Source organism: Marmota monax, unplaced genomic scaffold (assembly GCF_021218885.2).
Source record: "Marmota monax isolate L192 unplaced genomic scaffold, Marmota_monax_Labrador192_F-V1.1 WCK01_AAM20220418_F8-fsc00092, whole genome shotgun sequence".
Classification (NCBI taxonomy): Eukaryota; Metazoa; Chordata; class Mammalia; order Rodentia; family Sciuridae; genus Marmota; species Marmota monax.
In genome coordinates this window covers 3,240,038-3,258,472 of record NW_026692583.1, presented here as the reverse complement: position 1 = coordinate 3,258,472, position 18,435 = coordinate 3,240,038, and the positions used below count along the sequence as shown (strand labels likewise).

The 18,435-nt window shown below is 38.0% G+C and overlaps 1 protein-coding gene across 2 annotated transcripts in view; it reads right to left on the bottom strand.

Annotated features, from left to right (window-relative positions):
* Atp2a2 (ATPase sarcoplasmic/endoplasmic reticulum Ca2+ transporting 2) overlaps nucleotides 1–18,435 on the bottom strand; it is a 56,307-nt gene that overhangs the window by 30,501 nt on the left and 7,371 nt on the right. For both annotated transcript variants that reach the window (XR_009226915.1, XM_046446156.2), the window contains exons 4-5: nucleotides 15,144–15,248; nucleotides 12,046–12,184 (exon numbers count right to left, since the gene is read on the bottom strand). Coding sequence is in view for 1 of the 2 variants with exons in the window: in XM_046446156.2 (XP_046302112.1) it covers nucleotides 12,046–12,184; nucleotides 15,144–15,248 (244 nt within the window). In the remaining variant the exon portion in view is untranslated. The remainder of the gene's footprint in view (nucleotides 1–12,045; nucleotides 12,185–15,143; nucleotides 15,249–18,435) is intronic.

The following is an 18,435-nucleotide window of genomic DNA, read 5'->3' as shown; positions in this document are numbered from 1 at the left end:
GGCCTCCCTAAATTGCCGGTGCTGGCTTTGAACTCACAATCCTCATGCCTCAGTCTCTGGACTGCTGGGATTACAGGTGTGCACCACCACACCTGGCTAGGACTCCCTTTTCAATGCATTTGGAGTAGGACCTAGGACTTCACACATTTTAAATTTTTCCAAAAATCACTAAAAAAATTAACACAAGGGAAAAGCGCACAACCATAGGATCAGAGATGTGTGAAGGGCTTGTTTAGAACAGCCTCTACTGTATGCTGCTTCCACTGTACTAGGACATTAGCTCTACTCTTAGAATATCTGACTTCTCAGCATTTGAGAAACTACTACTTAAAAATTATAGATTGCTATTTCCATTAGAAGCTGACCTCTTTGTAGAAAGGTGCCAAAGCAGCATGAACCTAGTTTTTTTAAAATATATTTTTATCTGTAGATGAACACAATATCTTTTTTTTTTTTTTTTAAAGAGAGAGAGAGAGAGAGAGAGAGAGAGAGAGAGAGAGAGAATTTTTTTAATATTTATTTTTTAGTTCTTGGCGGACACAACATCGTTGTATGTGGTGCTAAGGATAGAACCCGGGCCGCACACATGCCAGGCGAGCACGCTACCACTTGAGCCACATCCCCAGCCCCACAATATCTTTATTTTATTTATTTTATGCAGCGCTGAGAATTGAACCCAATGCCTCACACATGCTAGGCAAGCGCTCTGCCACTGAGCCACCCCCTAAACAGGTTTTTCAATCTTCTTGCTCAACTAATCCAACACTTCAGTTAACTGTGCTGTGGGGCTCTGCTTCACTCTTTCTGTTGGTAAGTCTATTTAGAATGGTCTGACCATTAGGAAGCAGGTTTTCTTAAGGAGTTAAAAGATCTAGGAAGGACCCATGAAATTACTTTTCAAAGACAACAATTTCCTTTTGTTCTGTGAATTATAGACAGAGGGTTTGTGCCTGAGGAGCAGGCAGTATTGTTCTGATGATCACATCCAGTAATATTTCCCTGATGGGGCATGTCAATGCCCTCAGGGCAAGCGGTAGTGGAAAATTCTTCCTCTTGCCAAGAGAAAGCTATGCAAGTTTTTCCTCCAAAATTGTTTTTCTGTCTCTTTGGATTAAGGGAGGTATAATAAAAGAATATCTGTTATTAAACTACCTTCCTTTAACACTTTTTAAACTCAGCTATCTTGCTCCCTCAGTTCATACCTCTTTTCTTTGCCAACACAATAAAGGTTTCCACTTTAAACAAAAATCCTCAGAGTATACTCTAGGTTAGGGTTACCAAGAGTATAATTTGCTTAAAGGAAATTATTACTTTGTCACATTTTAGAACTGAACCAAAGGTGTTCATAAGCCATGAGAAACACTATTTGCATCACTTATGTAAAATATAAACACCAATGTTTAAAATAAGCAGCACTCTGGGCTGGGGACGTGGCTCAAGCGGTGGTGCGCTCTGCGTGCGGCCTGGGTTTGATCCTCAGCACCACATACAAACAGGCATGTTGTGTCCACCGAGAACTAAAAATAAATATTAAAAAAGAAAATTCTCTCTCTAAAAAAAATAAGCAGCACTCAAAAATCTTTATTAATCATTTATGTATAATTTCCAGTGGAAAATAGAATTATTCAACTCTTTTATAAGAAAAAAAACTATATAAGATCAGAAATTGTTCCCTAAATGTTTTTTTTTTTTTTTTGGGGGGGGGGGGTTGAGGCTGGGGATTGAACCCAGGGCCTTGCACATCCTAGACAAGCATTCTATACCACTGAGCCCCAATCCTTCCCTCCACTATTATTAAAAAAAAAAAAAAAATTACTTATAGTTGGACACAATATCTTTATTCTATTTATTTTTATGTGGTGCTGAGGATTGAACCCAGCGCCTTGCATGTGATAGGCGAGGGCTCTACCGCTGAGCCACAACCCCAGACCCATTTTTTTCTTTATCTTTCTTTTTTTTTTTTAAATTTCACTATTGTTTTTAAGTTTAAATGGCTCTAGGAAAAGCAAGTCATAACGAAATAAATTATCCTTACACATTTAACTATGACTTGCATTTTCACTACTTGCTTATTACTTCCAGGCCTTGGGTGAGCAGGAATAACATTATAGAGCACCACAGTATAGATTACATTTGCCCCAATCTCATTTGGTGGGTAGCATTCTCTTTTTAAAAGTGCCAATGTGGCCAGGTGTGGTGTCACACTTCTATAATTTCAGCACCTGGGAAGGCTGAGACAGGAGATCACAAGTTTGAGGTCAGCCTCAGCAATTTAGCAAGACCCAAAGCAATTAAAGGAGAACCTGTCTAAAAATAATAATAATAAAAAGGCTGGGCATGTAGCTCGGTGATAGAGTACTCCTGGGGTTCAATACCTAGTACCAAAAGTAAAAAACCAATGTGAAACTATTCTCCTGTGTTTCAAGTGCTTCTCAAGACTTGAGATATAGGTTAGTCTCCCACCACAGATTATAACATGACCAACTGCTGCCTACCCCTCACCACTCTCTCCTCTCTGAACTTCAAACACAATTCAGTTCCTCATGGTGCTTTCTGGGTACTCACACCCCCTCTCTTTTCTCCCCTACAGAGCAAGGATTTCCCTGAACTCTCAAATTAGGCTGGTTATCCCTTAGGATGGGCCACAAAGAGCACCCCTTCCTGATACTCAACACTATGTTCTGGTGTACCTATCTCAAGAGACCAAAAGCTCCATGAAGGCAGAGTCTATGGGCCACCAATGATTCCCTAATTCCTACCACTCACTGTGTGTTGGGTACATTGCTAAGTAAAATACTTGTCAATGAACAAAATGCTTGCGCAAACATTTCCTTTAATATACAAACATCAAGAGACTTCTATCAAGTTGAACTATGTCACAAATCAACAAACAATAAAAAATCAGGGCCCAAAGAGATCTGAGACTTAGTTGGGTTAAATAAGGTTTATAATACTTAACAGTTAAGTTCTACAGTGAGACTAAAAATAATTTTTAAAAAAGGGTACATTTTAAATCAAAAGGAATACTTTAAAATAAAACTGATTTTAAAATTGGCTTGGCTGGTTCTATGCAGGCATGATCCTAAATACTAGAGAAATAAAAAACAGCATGATAACCATGAATATATGTGGTAGAGGCAGCCATGGGCCACCTAAGGTTAGAGTGTACAACATGTGGCATACCTCCCAATATGATTTTTTCTTTTTAAACTACAAAAGTAAAACATGCTTTAAAAAGGTTATTCAACAAATATGCATCACTGTTAACAGTAGTTACCTTCTGGATCATTTTTTTGGTGTTGGGAATTGAACCCAGGGGTACTTACCCACTGAGCCACATATCCCCAGCTTTTTTCTGAGACAGGGTCTTGGCTAAGTTGCTGAGGCTGGCTTTGAATTTGCGACCCTCCTGCCTCAGCCTCCCAAGCTGCTGGGATCACAGGCGTGTACCACGGCACCTGACTAGATCATTCTTTTTGTAGATGGACATAATACCTTTATTTATTTATATGTGGTGCTAAGGATCAAACCCAATGCTTCACATGTGTAAGGCAGGCGCTCTACCACTGAGCCACAACCCCAGCCTGAGAACACTGCTATTATACCAAGCACTTGTTGTAAAGGCTGCATAAGTCACTACTTCAACCTCTCAACTGCTCACAAGAAACATGCCATTATCTCCTTCTCATTTTATTAGTGAGGCACTTTTCAAGGTCCCAGTATTATACAACCACACTACAGGCTCAAATCAGTCTCCATTTTCAAGGCCATCTGGTGTTTCTAACTCTTCTGTTACAGTGCTACAGGACAAATACTTCTGTGAAAAACGCTTTAATTCATAGAAGAATTCCCTATAAATGTCTATGGTTTCCACCAAATTCAGATTCCTGCCATCTCCCTACAACTCTCAACCTTGCAATGGTCCCAGCTCTGGCAATGTTGAGCGCTTTGCTTGGTTTTCGAAAGTGATCGTCTTTAATAAACTTAGGAAAACTGAATCCCAAACCATGTAGTTTTCTTCTACTTTTCTAAAATCCTAATCTCAATGGAAAGAATGGAAAGGTTGACACTTACTGGTACTGTGACTACCACTGAGTCATGGGAAGGGAGAGGAGGTAATTACAGGAAATCAGGAAATGCCAGCCCCATGAAATCAGGTCAGGTTTCAAGATCGACTGGTCCATCACAGTCTGATGGCTAGAGAGACCTCCGAGAGTGCCTCATTTCTGAGTTTTTAATATCCTAACACTGCTGAAGGACCTTAGATCTCAAAACTCTCTACTTCTAAATACCTGCATTGATTTGTTTTCATTTTGCTATTCTGCTTTAAGCAAGTTTTTAAAAAATTTTTTTTTAGGGCTGGGGATGTGGCTCAAGCGGTAGCGCGCTCGCCTGGCATGCGTGCAGCCCAGGTTCGATCCTCAGCACCACATACAAACAAAGATGTTGTGTCCGCCGAGAACTAAAAAATAAATATTAAAATAAAAAAAAAATACTGCTTTAAAAAAACCTGGTTTTTTTTTTTAGTTGTAGATGGACCTTTATTTTATTTATTTATTTTTATATGGTGCTTAGGATAGAACCCAGTGTCTCACACATGCTAGGCAAATGCTCTACTACAGCCCCCACTCCCACGTTCTTTTGTAATTTTTTTTTTAGTTGTTGTTGAACACAATACCTTTATTTTATTTATGTGGTGTTGAGAATCGAACCTAGTGCCTTGCACGTGCTAGGCAAGCGCTCTACCGCTGAGCTACAACTCCATCCCCTATACAAGTTGAGCCCTTGTTCTCTCATCCTTCTCACCACGAAATAATTCTACACAAGGAGGGAAGAAAACGAACCAGAATAAACATGCTCAGAACCTTACTTGGTCATACCTCTTTGCTTCCGATTCTATTTATTATTTAAGAACAAAACTGTTCATTGTGATGATACCTTATCAGGTGATTTCTCTGCATCTGAAGTTAGAAAAGTGTTGCTCTAAACATGCCAAACTGCTGGCTAAATCTTAAGGCACATTTTTCCCCTCTGAAGTATTAGTTATAAACCCAGTGCCTCACACATGCCAGGCAAGTATTCTACACTCTATGCTATGTCGAAAACCACACCACTTTTTGTATGTATTTTTTTGTGGTGCTGGGGATTGAACCTAGGGCTTTGTGCATGCAAGGTAAGCACTCTTCCAACTAAGTTATATCCCCAGCCTCCACATTTTCTATTTCGAAACAGGGTCTCACTAAGTTATTAAGGCTGGCCTTAAACTTATGATCCTCCTGCCTTAAGCTTCCCGTGTTGCTGGGATTACAGGCATGTGCAACTAAACCTGCACCCCCACACCATGTCTTTTAAGTTCTCATTTTTACATTTTTCATTATATTTATTTTATTTATTTTTATGTGGTGCTGAGGATCAAACCTAGTACCTTACACATGCTAGGTAAGTGCTTTTCCACTGACCCACAACCACAGCCCTCATTTTTACATTTTTAAAAGATAGTTTAAATTTAAAAAAAAAAAAAATTTGCCAAACAGACTGGATATGGAACATGTGAGACAAAAAGCCTCAAATATTTACTAGCTGGTCCTTTTCAAAAACAACCTTTTTTTTTTTTAAATATATTTTTTAGTTGTAGATGGCCACAATACTTTTATTTGTTTATTTTTATGTGGTGCCTGGGGATCGAACCCAGTGCCTCATGCATGCTAGGCAAGCACTCTACCACTAAGCCACAATCCCAGCCCCAAAAACAATCTTTGTCAACCTTCTGTTCTATAGCATCCAGGAGCTCAGCAGATGTGGATTAAATATTTGCTGAATGTTCAAAGCCAGACTCTGCTACAATCCCAACAGTGAAATCAGTCCAAGCCTCATGATCAAACTATTAGAATCAGATATATTCTAGAGCCAGAACACTCTCTTGAAGAGTCCACTGTAATTACCTGATTCTGTAAAGAGGTCAATCAGCTGCAGAATTCAGATAATCTAGATTTTCTTACACATATTGAGTCACCTATTTCACAACTTTGCCTTTTACGCAACTGAAAACTGATTGGAAAAGCCACTTCATGTGTGGTTACCAAATTTCAATATTGCAAGTTTACTATTAAAAGTGAAACATACCTTCCTTTAAGTATTAGTGAAGTTTAAGAAGTATTCTAGACTTGAATATATTTTAAAATTGTTGGCACTACAGCCCAACATTTCATCTTCACTTTAGGGAATATAAATTTCTTACAGCTCTAAAGCAAATACAATTTTATTTAAGATTATGTAAGTGATAGAAATGACACAATCAAAAACAGGAGTCAGTCCAAAGTACACTACAGGACCAAAGTCATCTGAGAATATTTATGTTCTTGTGCTGTCAACCTAGGTTACCAAGATACATGAAGTTTTGTTTTAAACAATCCAGAAAACAATGCCCTTGAAAAATCAATAAATAACCCCCAAATGCTAAAATTGGGACATTTTTTGCTCTCACTTGATTCACTTTTATAATATCGGCAAGTAACACAAAGTTTTAGAATACTGACATTCGCTTCTTAAGATCATATGCAATTTTACTATTTTTGGTTTCCATCCATCTAGAGAACTATTTTCTTGGCACTAAGATAATGTAAAACTACTGTGGCTTTAGAAGATGAATACATGAGTCATTATTCCCAAATATTTATTTGCCAAATCAATGTTATTTGGATCCTGTGTTCTAGATACAAATGCTTATGTGAACCCTAGTTGTAATTCATACTTAAGACAACTTCTCCTTGGAAAGGTTATTAACTAGTAATAGCAACATCTAAATTTAATTTCCTTAATGCTTTCCACATCTCCCCCCCAAAACCAATCCAGCCTAACTTTCCAAAAACTCAACTGAATCATCCCATCAGATATCTTCCAACAGATGGCAAAAAGAACTTTATCACTTAGAGACAGGAGATGAACCTTAACATTCTAAATGACCTCAAAAATGTCTGTTCCTGTCTGAAAGCATCAGGAACACAAGTCAGTACATTTTCAACTTCCAAATATTTTACAATATTTTCCATTGTTCCAATATATAATTACCTTTTCATGCCCAATTTATAGTTTAAATAAAAGCATAAAACTATTATATATTTTAAATTATAAAAGCTCAATTTATGCCATTTATTCTTTCAGTTTAGGTAGACAGTAAGACTTTTCCCTCTTTTGGGGGACAGGGTCTTGGTAAGTTGCCCATGCTGGCCTCAAATTTTAAACCATGCCTTAGCCTCCCAAGCAGCTACAATTACAGGTGTGTGCTGTGACAATAAAACTTTAATAATAAGAAAAAAAAAATCCGAATGAAATTCACTTCTACACTTTCCAAGAACTGAATTATTAGGTTAAATACAAAGAAAAATAATACATAATAGCGAGAGGATGAAAATGTTCCACAATTAGACCGTGATGATTACAGACTCTGTGACCACACTTAACTGTATATTTTTTTTTTGACAGGGGGTGGGGTGGGTACCAGGGATGGAACTCAGGGGCACTGAGCCACATCCCCAGCTTTATTTTTTTGTATTTTATTTAGAGACAGAGTCTCACTGAGTCGCTTAGTACCTTGCTGAGGCTGGCTTTGAACTTGAGATCTTCTTGCCTCAACATCCTGAGCTGCTGGGATTATAGGCATGTGCCACAGCACTCGGCATTAACTGTGTACTTTAAGAGTAAACTAATGACATGCTATTGTCTCAGTAAAGCCATTTAAATAAATGGTGACCTGGGTATAACTGAAATGATTGATACCTACGCTATGTATAGATTTACCAAGTACATTATATATCATCTAATAAGTAGTTGAAGGCAGAGGAAATAAGCCACAGACTTATTTTTCAACTACAAAAGGTGAATAGTTATTTATTTGCAGTGGTTGAAGGTTAAAAATCATTTGCAAAGTTATTACAGTATCCATACATTTTAAGTTCAGCTATTACTGACCACATGCACAGATGGCAATGATCTATTCTACACAGTAAGCTGCGAAATAAAATAAGCATGTTCCCATTAACTGAACTTACCCTCTACTTCTGATTTTAGAGAACATACCCAACAAGAAGATGTCAACTGTCAAGGTGACACTTCCCATTAAGGATTCAGAAACTAGTGAAAGGGAAATGAATTTTAATGTATGTATTGCCTGTAGCAGATACTATATTCACCTGAGATGAAGGACAAGGAATTTAAAACTCATCTTTTTTGAATATTCAACTTGGTTTTTTGAGTTTAATTTGTTTTTAGTATTAAAAGACAGGAAATAATTGTCAGGAACCAAGGGAGAAGAAAATGGGAAATGAGTTTTTAATGGATATATGGTTTTTTTAGGTTGAGGGATGATGAAAAAGTAATGGAGATGGATGGTGGTGATAGCGGTATGACAGTATGAACATACTTAATGGCACAGAACTGTACCATTAAAAACAGATAAAATAGGCTGGTGCAGTGGTGCACACCTGTAATCCCAGTGACTCTAGAGGCTAAGACAGGAGGATCACAAGTTCTAGATCAGTTTCAGCAACTTAACAAGACTCTGTCTTAAAAATTAAAGAGGGCTGGAGGTGTAACTCAGCAGTGAGTGGATGTAGGTTCAATTCCCATTACTGGGGGCAGGAGACAGGAGAATTAAATAAATTAAAGAGAGATTCTAGAAGACTAGAAATCTCAGATCACACACTATGAATCAACCATTATCTGTCGTTCCTAAACTGTCAAATGTAATATATATAATACAAAAAAATGGAAATATACAGTGTGCAGAAAGTCAGATCAGGGTTATAACCAAAGCTTCTCCACTATGTGATGAATGCATTGGGCAAGTGAATAAAGTCTGTAGGATTTATCAAACTTTCCAAAAAAGGTAAGGAAAATCTGGTGGTACTGAAAAAGCCTGTATGCCTGGAGCATAAACAAACTGCATAAGATGAATTCACAGAAGCAGGGACATGCAAGTTCTATTAAGTCAAAGAAAGAATTTTATATTTCAAGAGCAACAGGGAAGCCACCTAAGGGTTGATGAACAGATGACATGCCCTTTAAGAAACCACTGACCGTTGGGTGGAAGATGGAATGGAAGAAGTCAACAAGGGAAGCCAGAGCCTCCCTAGGATAGTTACAGTGTGAGACAACAGCCAGACTGGTGTGATAACCAAGGAGACAGAGTTCATGGACTTGGATGTGCTCTGAGGTCAGTAGAGACAATGGTCTCAGTGTCAAATAAGATAAGAGGAGGAAGAATCCAAAAGACTCCAAGATTCTCTCAGTCCACTAGGTGGTTAGAATGCCCTACCAAGAAGGCAAAGCCCAGCAAGAAACAGGATTCAGAGGAAAAAAGAAACCAAAACCATCAAGGCAGAAAAGAAGCTGGTTATAGTCTTAATGGAGACCCAATACACTGAAATAGTAGACCAAATACATTAAAATATTCTCAATTTGATAGGCTGAGAATGTATCCCAGATGAAGCTGGAGAAATGGCAATTGAAGCCAAACAACTGTATATACATATGTAGGCAAGGCCATCTGCAACCCAACCTACCATATGTTTATGGAATGACAATTATTTTCCTGTCTTCCTCTGTTACTCTGATCCAATCATCTAAACTAGAAATCCTACCAACACCTTTGATTCTATATCCACTTAGTGATCCAAACCTGTTCCTTTGCATTTAAATCAGAGGCTCACTTTCAAAATACACGACTACAATTCCACACTAAAGGGACATTTCGTTAATATTTTGGGTTGAGACCTGGTAAAGAGTAGCCCCAAATGATTCCCATGTACATGCCTGTTTAAGAACCACATTCATAAAATCCTAACATCTTACATTATTCTTAAGGCTGCTGCCCTAGTTATGTCTTGCCCTCATTATTTCTTACCTCGATTACTAAAATAGTTTCTCTGTGTCTAACGTTCCTCATTTTGACCTATTTTCTTGCTCCCCACCCCCCCACCTAGTGGTACTGAAGATTGAACCCAAGGCCTCAGGAACATTAGGCAAGCACTTTATCACTGAGCTACATCCCTAGGGCTTTCTATTTTTTGACACAGGGTCTTGTTACCTTGCCTGGGCTGGCCTCAAATTTGCAATCCTCCTGCCTCAGGCTCCTGAGCAGCTGGGATTATACGTGTGTGCTACTGAACCCTGCTACCATTCTGACCAATTAATTCCCCACTTCACATTTTTTTTTTTCTTTTAAAAAAGTAACAACTGGGGCTGGGGTTGTGGGCTCAGTGATAAGAGTGCTCACCTAGCATGTGTGAGGCACTGGGTTCAATCCTCAGCACCACATAAAAATAATTAAAGTCATTGTGTTCATTTACAACTAAAGGAAAAAAAAAATTTTTTAAGAAAGTAACAACTAGTAATTTTCAATAAGGCCTATAGATAATAGTATTGTGTCAATTTCCATAATTGCATTGAGGTTGATAAGGGAACGTACATTTTATAAAATAAACACTAAAGTAGTTAGGAGTAAAGGGGCATCATATCTGTAATACATTCTCAAACAGAAAGCCTATGTACATATACACTGAAAAAGCACCTATAATAGAATATTAAACTTAGGAGAACCTAAGGGAAGGCTATGTGTTAATTCTCCATCTTAAAACTTTTTATTTTGACATAATTGCAAACATAAAATGTTTTTAAGACAAAAGAACCTAAACGAGTTGATTCTGATTCGGAGCTATTTGAATAAATGGTATTGATCTGGAGCATTGAGAGCTAGACCCCTCTGAGGTTGTGGGACATTCAGTACATTGTGGTACACTCTGAAGTGAATCCCTACAATCCAGGCCAAGACCACTGGCTCAGAATGATATAAAAGTGTTTCTGAGCATGGCTTTCACGGTAAAAGACATTGCCCTTAACTCAATTTGATAGTTAAAAAAGTATGACTTAATGTTTGTGCCAAGAATCAAAAACAGAAATAAACCATGAAGTCCTTATATAGTATCCCAATGAACTGCTCACTATAATTGTCAAATCAACATTTAAGTGTTACTTCTTTAGCAACTAGGATGTATCTAAACTAGTAAAACATATTTAAAAACAAAACACTTCTGCTGGGCATGATGGCCATGCCTATAGTCCTAACCACCCAGGAGGCTGAAGAAGAGGATATCACTTGAAACCAGGAATTTGAGACCAGCCATGGCAACATAGCAAGACCCCATCTCAAAAGACAAAAAAAAAAAAAAAAAGCCTTACCAACAGTATGAAAGGAAGTAGTTAAACACTTTGAAATAATCTCATAGAAAACAGAATGTTTCTGGGGTCAGGCCTGTAATCTCAGTGACTTAGGAAGCTGAGGGCAGGAGGATCGTAAGTTCAAGTTCAGCCTCAGCAATTTAACAAGACCCCATTTCAAAATAATAAAAAAGGACTCGAGTAGCCCAGTGGTAGAGTCCCTGGTTTTAATTCCCAGTAAAGAAAAAGGAGGAGGGCTGGTGATGTGGCTCAAGTGGTAGCGCACTCGCCTAGCATGCGTGAGGCACTGGGTTCGATTCTCAGCACCACATAAAAACAAAATAAAGGGGCTGGGATGTGGCTCAAGCTGTAGCGCGCTCGCCTGGCATGTGTGAGGCCCGGGTTCGATTCTCAGCACCACATATAAACAAAGATGTTGTGTCCGCCGATAACTAAAAAATAAATATTAAAAATAAATAAATAAAAATAAAGATATTGTGTCCACCTAAAACTAAAAAAAAAAAAAAAAAAAAATTAAAAGAAAAGAATGTTTTGATGGCACTAAAATGTAATATAACTGATACCTGATACGTGAAACGATTATTTTATTTCTTTGTAGTTGTAGATGGACAGAAGCCATTTATTTTGTTAATTTTTATGTGGTGCTGAAGATCAAACCCAGTGCCTCACGCATGCTAGGCAAGCACTTTGCCAATGAGCTATAGCCCTAGCCCCAAGTATTAATATATATTAATAGCCTTTAGAAAAAGACCACATTCAGATATACAACCTAAAGAAAAAAAAAAAAAAAACATGACAAACTTGACTCACCAGCAATTTCTACGATATCACCAGGAACTATGTCTTTAGCTTTAATCCTCTGCACACTCTTTCTGTCCTGTCGATACACTTTGCCCATTTCAGGCTCATATTCCTTAAGGGCTTCAATTGCGTTCTCAGCATTTCTTTCCTAAATAAAAGAAAACAAAAGATAAGTGTAGTAAACACTTGCCTGCCACTGCAAGTATTATTTCTAGGCCAGGAATTAAAATTTTAATCTAAATCTTAATAATTAAATAATGAACTAATGAAGTTTGTATTAAAAATTTCATTTTATGATGCCAATTGTTTTACAAGGGCACTTATGATTTTGGATTAAAAATGTAAAGATAAACACCCCAAGAAGGGTAAAGGAACAAACTATAATGAGGAAAAGAGGTTACAAAACCTGCTGTTCCTAAGCACACAGCCTTCAACTCCAGCCACATGTACCCATACCATTTATATCAACCCTGTGTCACATGAAAAGCTATATGGCAGAACAGTCTAAAGTCAGGTTGCCTAGGTTTAATCCAGGCTGTTTCACTCAACAGCTATGTGATTGTGAATAAATTTTACAACACACAGGTTTTACTACCTGTAAAACAACTACCTCAAGGAAGTGTTGTGAGAATTAAGTTTTATGTAAAATGCTTAGACAAAAGTTTTGGCACCTTATAAATGCAGTGATGAATTTTTAAAAATCAAGTTATGTCACAAACCCTAAGAAATTAAAGACCAATGAACTGCTAGAATTTCATCATCACACTGCTAAATATTAGAATATTTAACCATAATCAATGTAACTACTATAATTTAAATTCTAATGTTTCTAATATTGGAGGAAGAATAAATTTGGAATATTGTCGCTATTCAGTTAGTCAATTTTGAAACAAAGTCCCCCTACCCCTGTACTAGGGATTAAAACCAGGGGAACTCTACCACCCAGCGTATCCCCAGCCCTTTTTCTTTCTTTCTTTTTTTTTTTTGGGGGGGGGGCAGGGTGGTATCAGGGAATGAATGCAGGGACACTGACTACCGAGCCACATCCTCAGCCCTATTTTGTATTTTATTTAGAGACAGGGTCTCACTGAGTTGCTTAGCACCTTGCTGTTGCTCAGGCTGGCTTTGAACTCACGATCCTCCTGTCTCAGCCTCCCAACACCCCTTTCTATTTGGAGACAAAGTCTTGCTAAACTGCTGAGGCTGGCCTCAAACTTGCAATCTTCCTGCTTCAGCTTCCCAAATAGCTAGTGGTACAGGTGTGTACCACTGTGTCCAACCCCCTAAAGTTATGAATCGTACAGTTTCACCTTCTTAAGATCTTGTTAGGGAGAATTAAACTGGATTAGTCAAGGTTAAGGAAATGTTCCACAAGCACTATATTTTGCTCCAACTACAAAAGTCCATTGAAATTAGATCAACTACATCTCTCAAACCCAGAAGACAAAGATGACAATTAAAATCACCTAAATAACATCTCCTTCCCCCACTCAATTCAAACTAATAAAAGGAATATTTAGAGTGTAGAGAATCTGAAAGGGAAACAATGACAGATTTAAACCAGTTATCCCAGAAAATAGTAGACTTAGAGAAATACAAACACAACTACCAAAAGGATAACTTACAGTACTTCTAAAGTTTCCCCCAGTTCTACAAAGTTTATAATCTCCACCTCGCTCCATTTACATCTCCTACTCAAATCCAAATAGGCCTGTCATTCTTCAAACAAATCTGGTACCATTCTCATTCTCCTCCTTTGCTGAAATCATCTCCCCAGCCTCCACCTGCAAAACTCCGTAACAGTTCCTAACTGCTTGTCATCACCACCTTCTTTGATGACACTGGTCAGAAATGACAGGTTCCTCAATACTACCTAACATAATAATTTATTTCCAGAAGGCAAGAACCTTTTAGTATTGCTCACACCACCTAGGATACTATGGAAACATGAGAAAACTAAAGAATGTCACTCTGTTTTAAAATAAAGACAAACTAAAAGTCTTATGAAACTTTCATAAAAAAATTTCATTTTGGAATTCAGATCACATCCGCCTGGGCTTGGGTTCAAATCCAAGAATTTCTATTAATATGTGTATGGGAACCTCAGTGTCCCTTCTGTCAAATGGGAATATGATCTGCCTAGTAATATAATTTTAAGGAGAATGTGCATGAAGTAACTATCATAATAAATGGTATAAATCACTTAATAATAAAAATGAGAGGATCTGGTATAGCTCACAGCTTAGCATGCATGAGGCCTTGGTTTAAATCCTTAACACCACTGTAAACAAATAAGTAAAATAAAGAAAAAAGAAACATACACAAAATTTTCTTTTAGGTGCTGGAGATGTAGCTCAGTGGTAGAGTGCTTGCTCGAGTGGCCTGCGTAAGGCTCTGAATTCAATGCCCAACACAATTTCTTAAAAAATAAGCTATGCTTCCATGAGCCCATCATATATTTATTAATAAAAATTAAGTTTATAATTCCAACAGGACTACATTTATAAGATGCTTTCACTTTAAAAGTGACAGGCATACTCTTATTTTAATCCTCAAAGAGGTTGACTACATCCATCGAAAGCCCCAAAGCCCAATAGTTAAAACAATTTAGGGTTCAAATAATTTTTATAGCTAAAATCACCTAAAAATCCAAGGAGAACAAAGATGACGTTGAGTTTAAAAGTTTATCATAGGAAACAACTAGGAAAAATAAAGACAGATTTTGGTCCTCATATTTCCTGGTTTCCTTAAGCAGCTCCTCTCATCCATTTTCCTTCTTGAGACATGGTCTTGCTATATTGTTCAGGCTGGTCTCAAGTAATCCTCTGGGCTTAGCCTCCCAAGTGCTGGGGACAACAGGAATGTGTCACCACACCTGGCTTCTCATCCATGTTCTTAATTCCTTGTTACCAAGAAGGTTGAGCAATTTTAATAGCAAAACAGACATCCATGACAGGTCTAAAATCTATCATTAAACAAATGAAAAATCATAAACTTTCTACAGACATTTTTTACTCAATATATTAGGAAAAAGATAAAAGATTTGTGCAGTTTGAAATAACTTACATAAATTGCTAAAATTTAGCACTGCAGTAGTTTTTGCTTACCTGCCATACACCCACAATTGCATTGGCTACTAATATAAGTAGAATCACGAAAGGTTCTACAAAGGCTGTAATTGTTTCTTCTCCTTCTTCAAACCAAGCCAAAACCTAGAAGATAAATGGCATATGTTAATATGCTTTTAGGCTTAGTGCCACTTTTACAACAAAAGCAGCTGGCACTAAAAGAATGATAGACTAACCCTCTTTTCCTACAAAATCGCCACAAGATGTAATGATAAAAACAATCAGCTTAAATTTTGTTAATAGCAATTTTGGGGATCAAAACTTCTTAGGTAGGCGTGGTAGTGCACGCCTGTAATCCCAGTGGCTCAGAAAGCTGAGGCAGAAGGATCATAAGTTCAAAGCCAGCCTCAGCAAAACTTAGCAAGACCCTGTCTCAAAACAAAACATAAAAAGGGCTAAGGATGTGGCTCAGTGGATAAGCACCCCTGGGTTCAATCCCCAGTACCCATCCCTGAAACTACACAACTTCTTAACCATACCTTTAACAGTTAATTGACTATTGCTTATATCAAATAACATCAGACGTAATGTAAATTCATAGTAAAAACAATTTTGCTATTGACTCAAATTTAGAGTATATAAACTGCTATTTCCACTTATTTTCAGTGGTATTCACTTCAGAATTACTACAAAGTTGTTCTGTGGGAATGTATTTCGAAGATTATCCATATGATTTTTAGTATAACAACATAACACTTCAGAGATGACAAAATTCCAGAAAGTTGTAACTGGACACAGAACACTGCCCCAAGAAGGAATAGAAGATTAAACTTTTAGTTCATGCAACCAAACCTTGTTAAGAACTACAAGTTAACAGCCACCTTGTATCATAATCAAGCTACTATGAAAGTGATTAAAAAAAAAAAAATCCAACACAATGAACCTTAGTAATAAAGAACATGGTAAAGAGTGATAAAAATGGGTAAATATTTCACTAGGATCAGGTCCTGAGATGCCAACTGAATTTCTGTGAAAACCTGCTAGTCTTAAATGATCCAATCTGGAAAGCTGGCTTTTAAAAAGTAATAATAATATTGCTTAATAAGCAGGGCATAATAGCACATGCCCATAATCCCAGCTACCGAGGCAGCTGACCAGGAGGATCCCAAGCTCCCAGCCAGTCTGGGAGCTTTAGTGAGATCCTGTCTCAAAATAAAAAATAAAAAGGGCTGGGGATGTAGCTCAGCAGCATATGGTTTTCCTAACAAGCACAAAACCTTTAGCTGGATCCCCGACACGCTTTTTTTTTTTTTTGGGGGGGGGGGGAGGGGTACCAGGGATTGAACTCAGGGGCACACGACCACTGAACCACGTCCCCAGCCCTATTTTGTATCTTATTAGAGACAGAGTCTCACTGAGTTGCTTAGTGCCTCGCTAAATTGCTGAGACTGGCTTTGAACTCTTGGTCCTCCTGCCTCAGCCTCCCAAGCCACGGGGATTACAGGCTTGTGCCACAAAGCCTGGTGACACTTTTAAAAAGGGGAAAAAACCTTAAAATATGCATATTTTTAAAGAAAGTCTTTAAAAGATCTATTTAGGCCAGGTGCAGTGGTGCACACCTGTTATCTCAGCAACTCAGGAGGCTAAAGCAAGAGGATCACAAGTTCCACCAACCTCAGCAACTTAATGAGGCCCTTGGTAACTCAGCAAGACCATGTCTCAAAATAAAATAAAAAAAAGATCTAGTAAATAACGAAAGCCCACTTTTTAACTGGGCATAGTGGTGCGCATCTATAATCCCAGTGGCTCCAGGGGAGGCTGAAGAAGGAGGATAGTGAGCAACAGCGAGGTCCTAAGCAACTCAGGTGAGACCCTGTCTCTAAGGCCAAATATGAATTTTCTAAGAGAGGAATGGTGAATTAACAGATCAATCTGTGCAGGGAAAAATAAGACAAGAAGTACCAGGACCCAGGTTCTGACACATGCCAATCTCTACTGACAGCCAGTGAACTAGAGTAGGCAGAAAACCAGAGTGAGGATGATAAATGCCACAGCACACTTTCAACAGGGCATTACTAGTGTTAAGGTCAGGCCTCATGCCGGAATGAAAACTTCTCTAGGAAGTCAGGAATTTTGATAGTTGTTGGATCACAGCTGCTGATACTAGCCTCTCAAAACATGTGCACAAAAGAGCATGAGAGAAATAATACATTTAATCAGCTCTTAGGGGAGAAAACTTGCTCAACATGAAGAGTGACTAGGGCCTTTCCAAAAGGTCAGTGAGGCATTAGCAACTGTAAGATAAGCTTCACACCTTGTTAAAGTGGGTATGAATTTCCTTCTTGGCAGTCAAGCCTGGGGGACAAACTTTAAGCAACATCCTTTAACAACTGGAGCAAAGGATGAAGGCAAGTAGTGACAGGACAATAAAAACAAACTTCCACTTTTCAAAAAATGTGTATTATTGTGAAATATGGTCCTTGGTGAATATAGGAACCCTAATTAGTGTAATATAATAGTCTCATGGGTTTTTCAACTGATAAGAGAAAAATCTGAAGCACATGTTGGGGGGCTGGGGCTGGGACTCCGCAGTAGCATATTTGCCTGGCATGAGTGAGGCACTGGGTTCAATTCTCAACACTGCATGTAAATAAATAAAGGTCTATCAACAACAACAAAAAAATAATGATAATGATAATAAAGAACAGGTTGGATGAATATAAATTATCTGTATTTCCTTTTTCTTGTGAAGAGCCTCTGGTGCATAGTTGATGTTCGATATATATATTTACTAGTACAAACCTGGCAGTATTATGAACTCAAACACCAAGAGAGCAAAAAAGTAATACTTCATAAACAACTGCAAAAGAAAGTAGAAGAAAAGGCTACTGTAGTGTAATTTTAGGCATAAACCATTTCTTCTTTCTTCTGAACTCTGCACTTAGTACCTATCTTCTAACATTTTCAAGAGAGTTTAGGTTTCAAATATGCCAACTATATTTGAAATAACCACTTGCTAATGAACACTCAACTACACTTCTTTTTTTGATACTAGGGATCAAATCCAGGGGCATTCAACAACTGAGCTACATCCCCAACCCTTATTTTTTGAGACAGGGTCTCAATGGCTGGCCTCCAACTTGCAAACCTGCTTCAGACCCTCCAAGTCATGACTGGGATTACAGTCATGCCCCACCACACCCATCCCCAATTACCCATAACAAGTTAGAATAGGGTATCTTAATAGTTATCCACAAGACTAATCTGTGAGACAAGGTTTATTTCTCAGTGTTAGAACACTTGCCTAGCCTGCTCAAGGCCTTGGACTGAT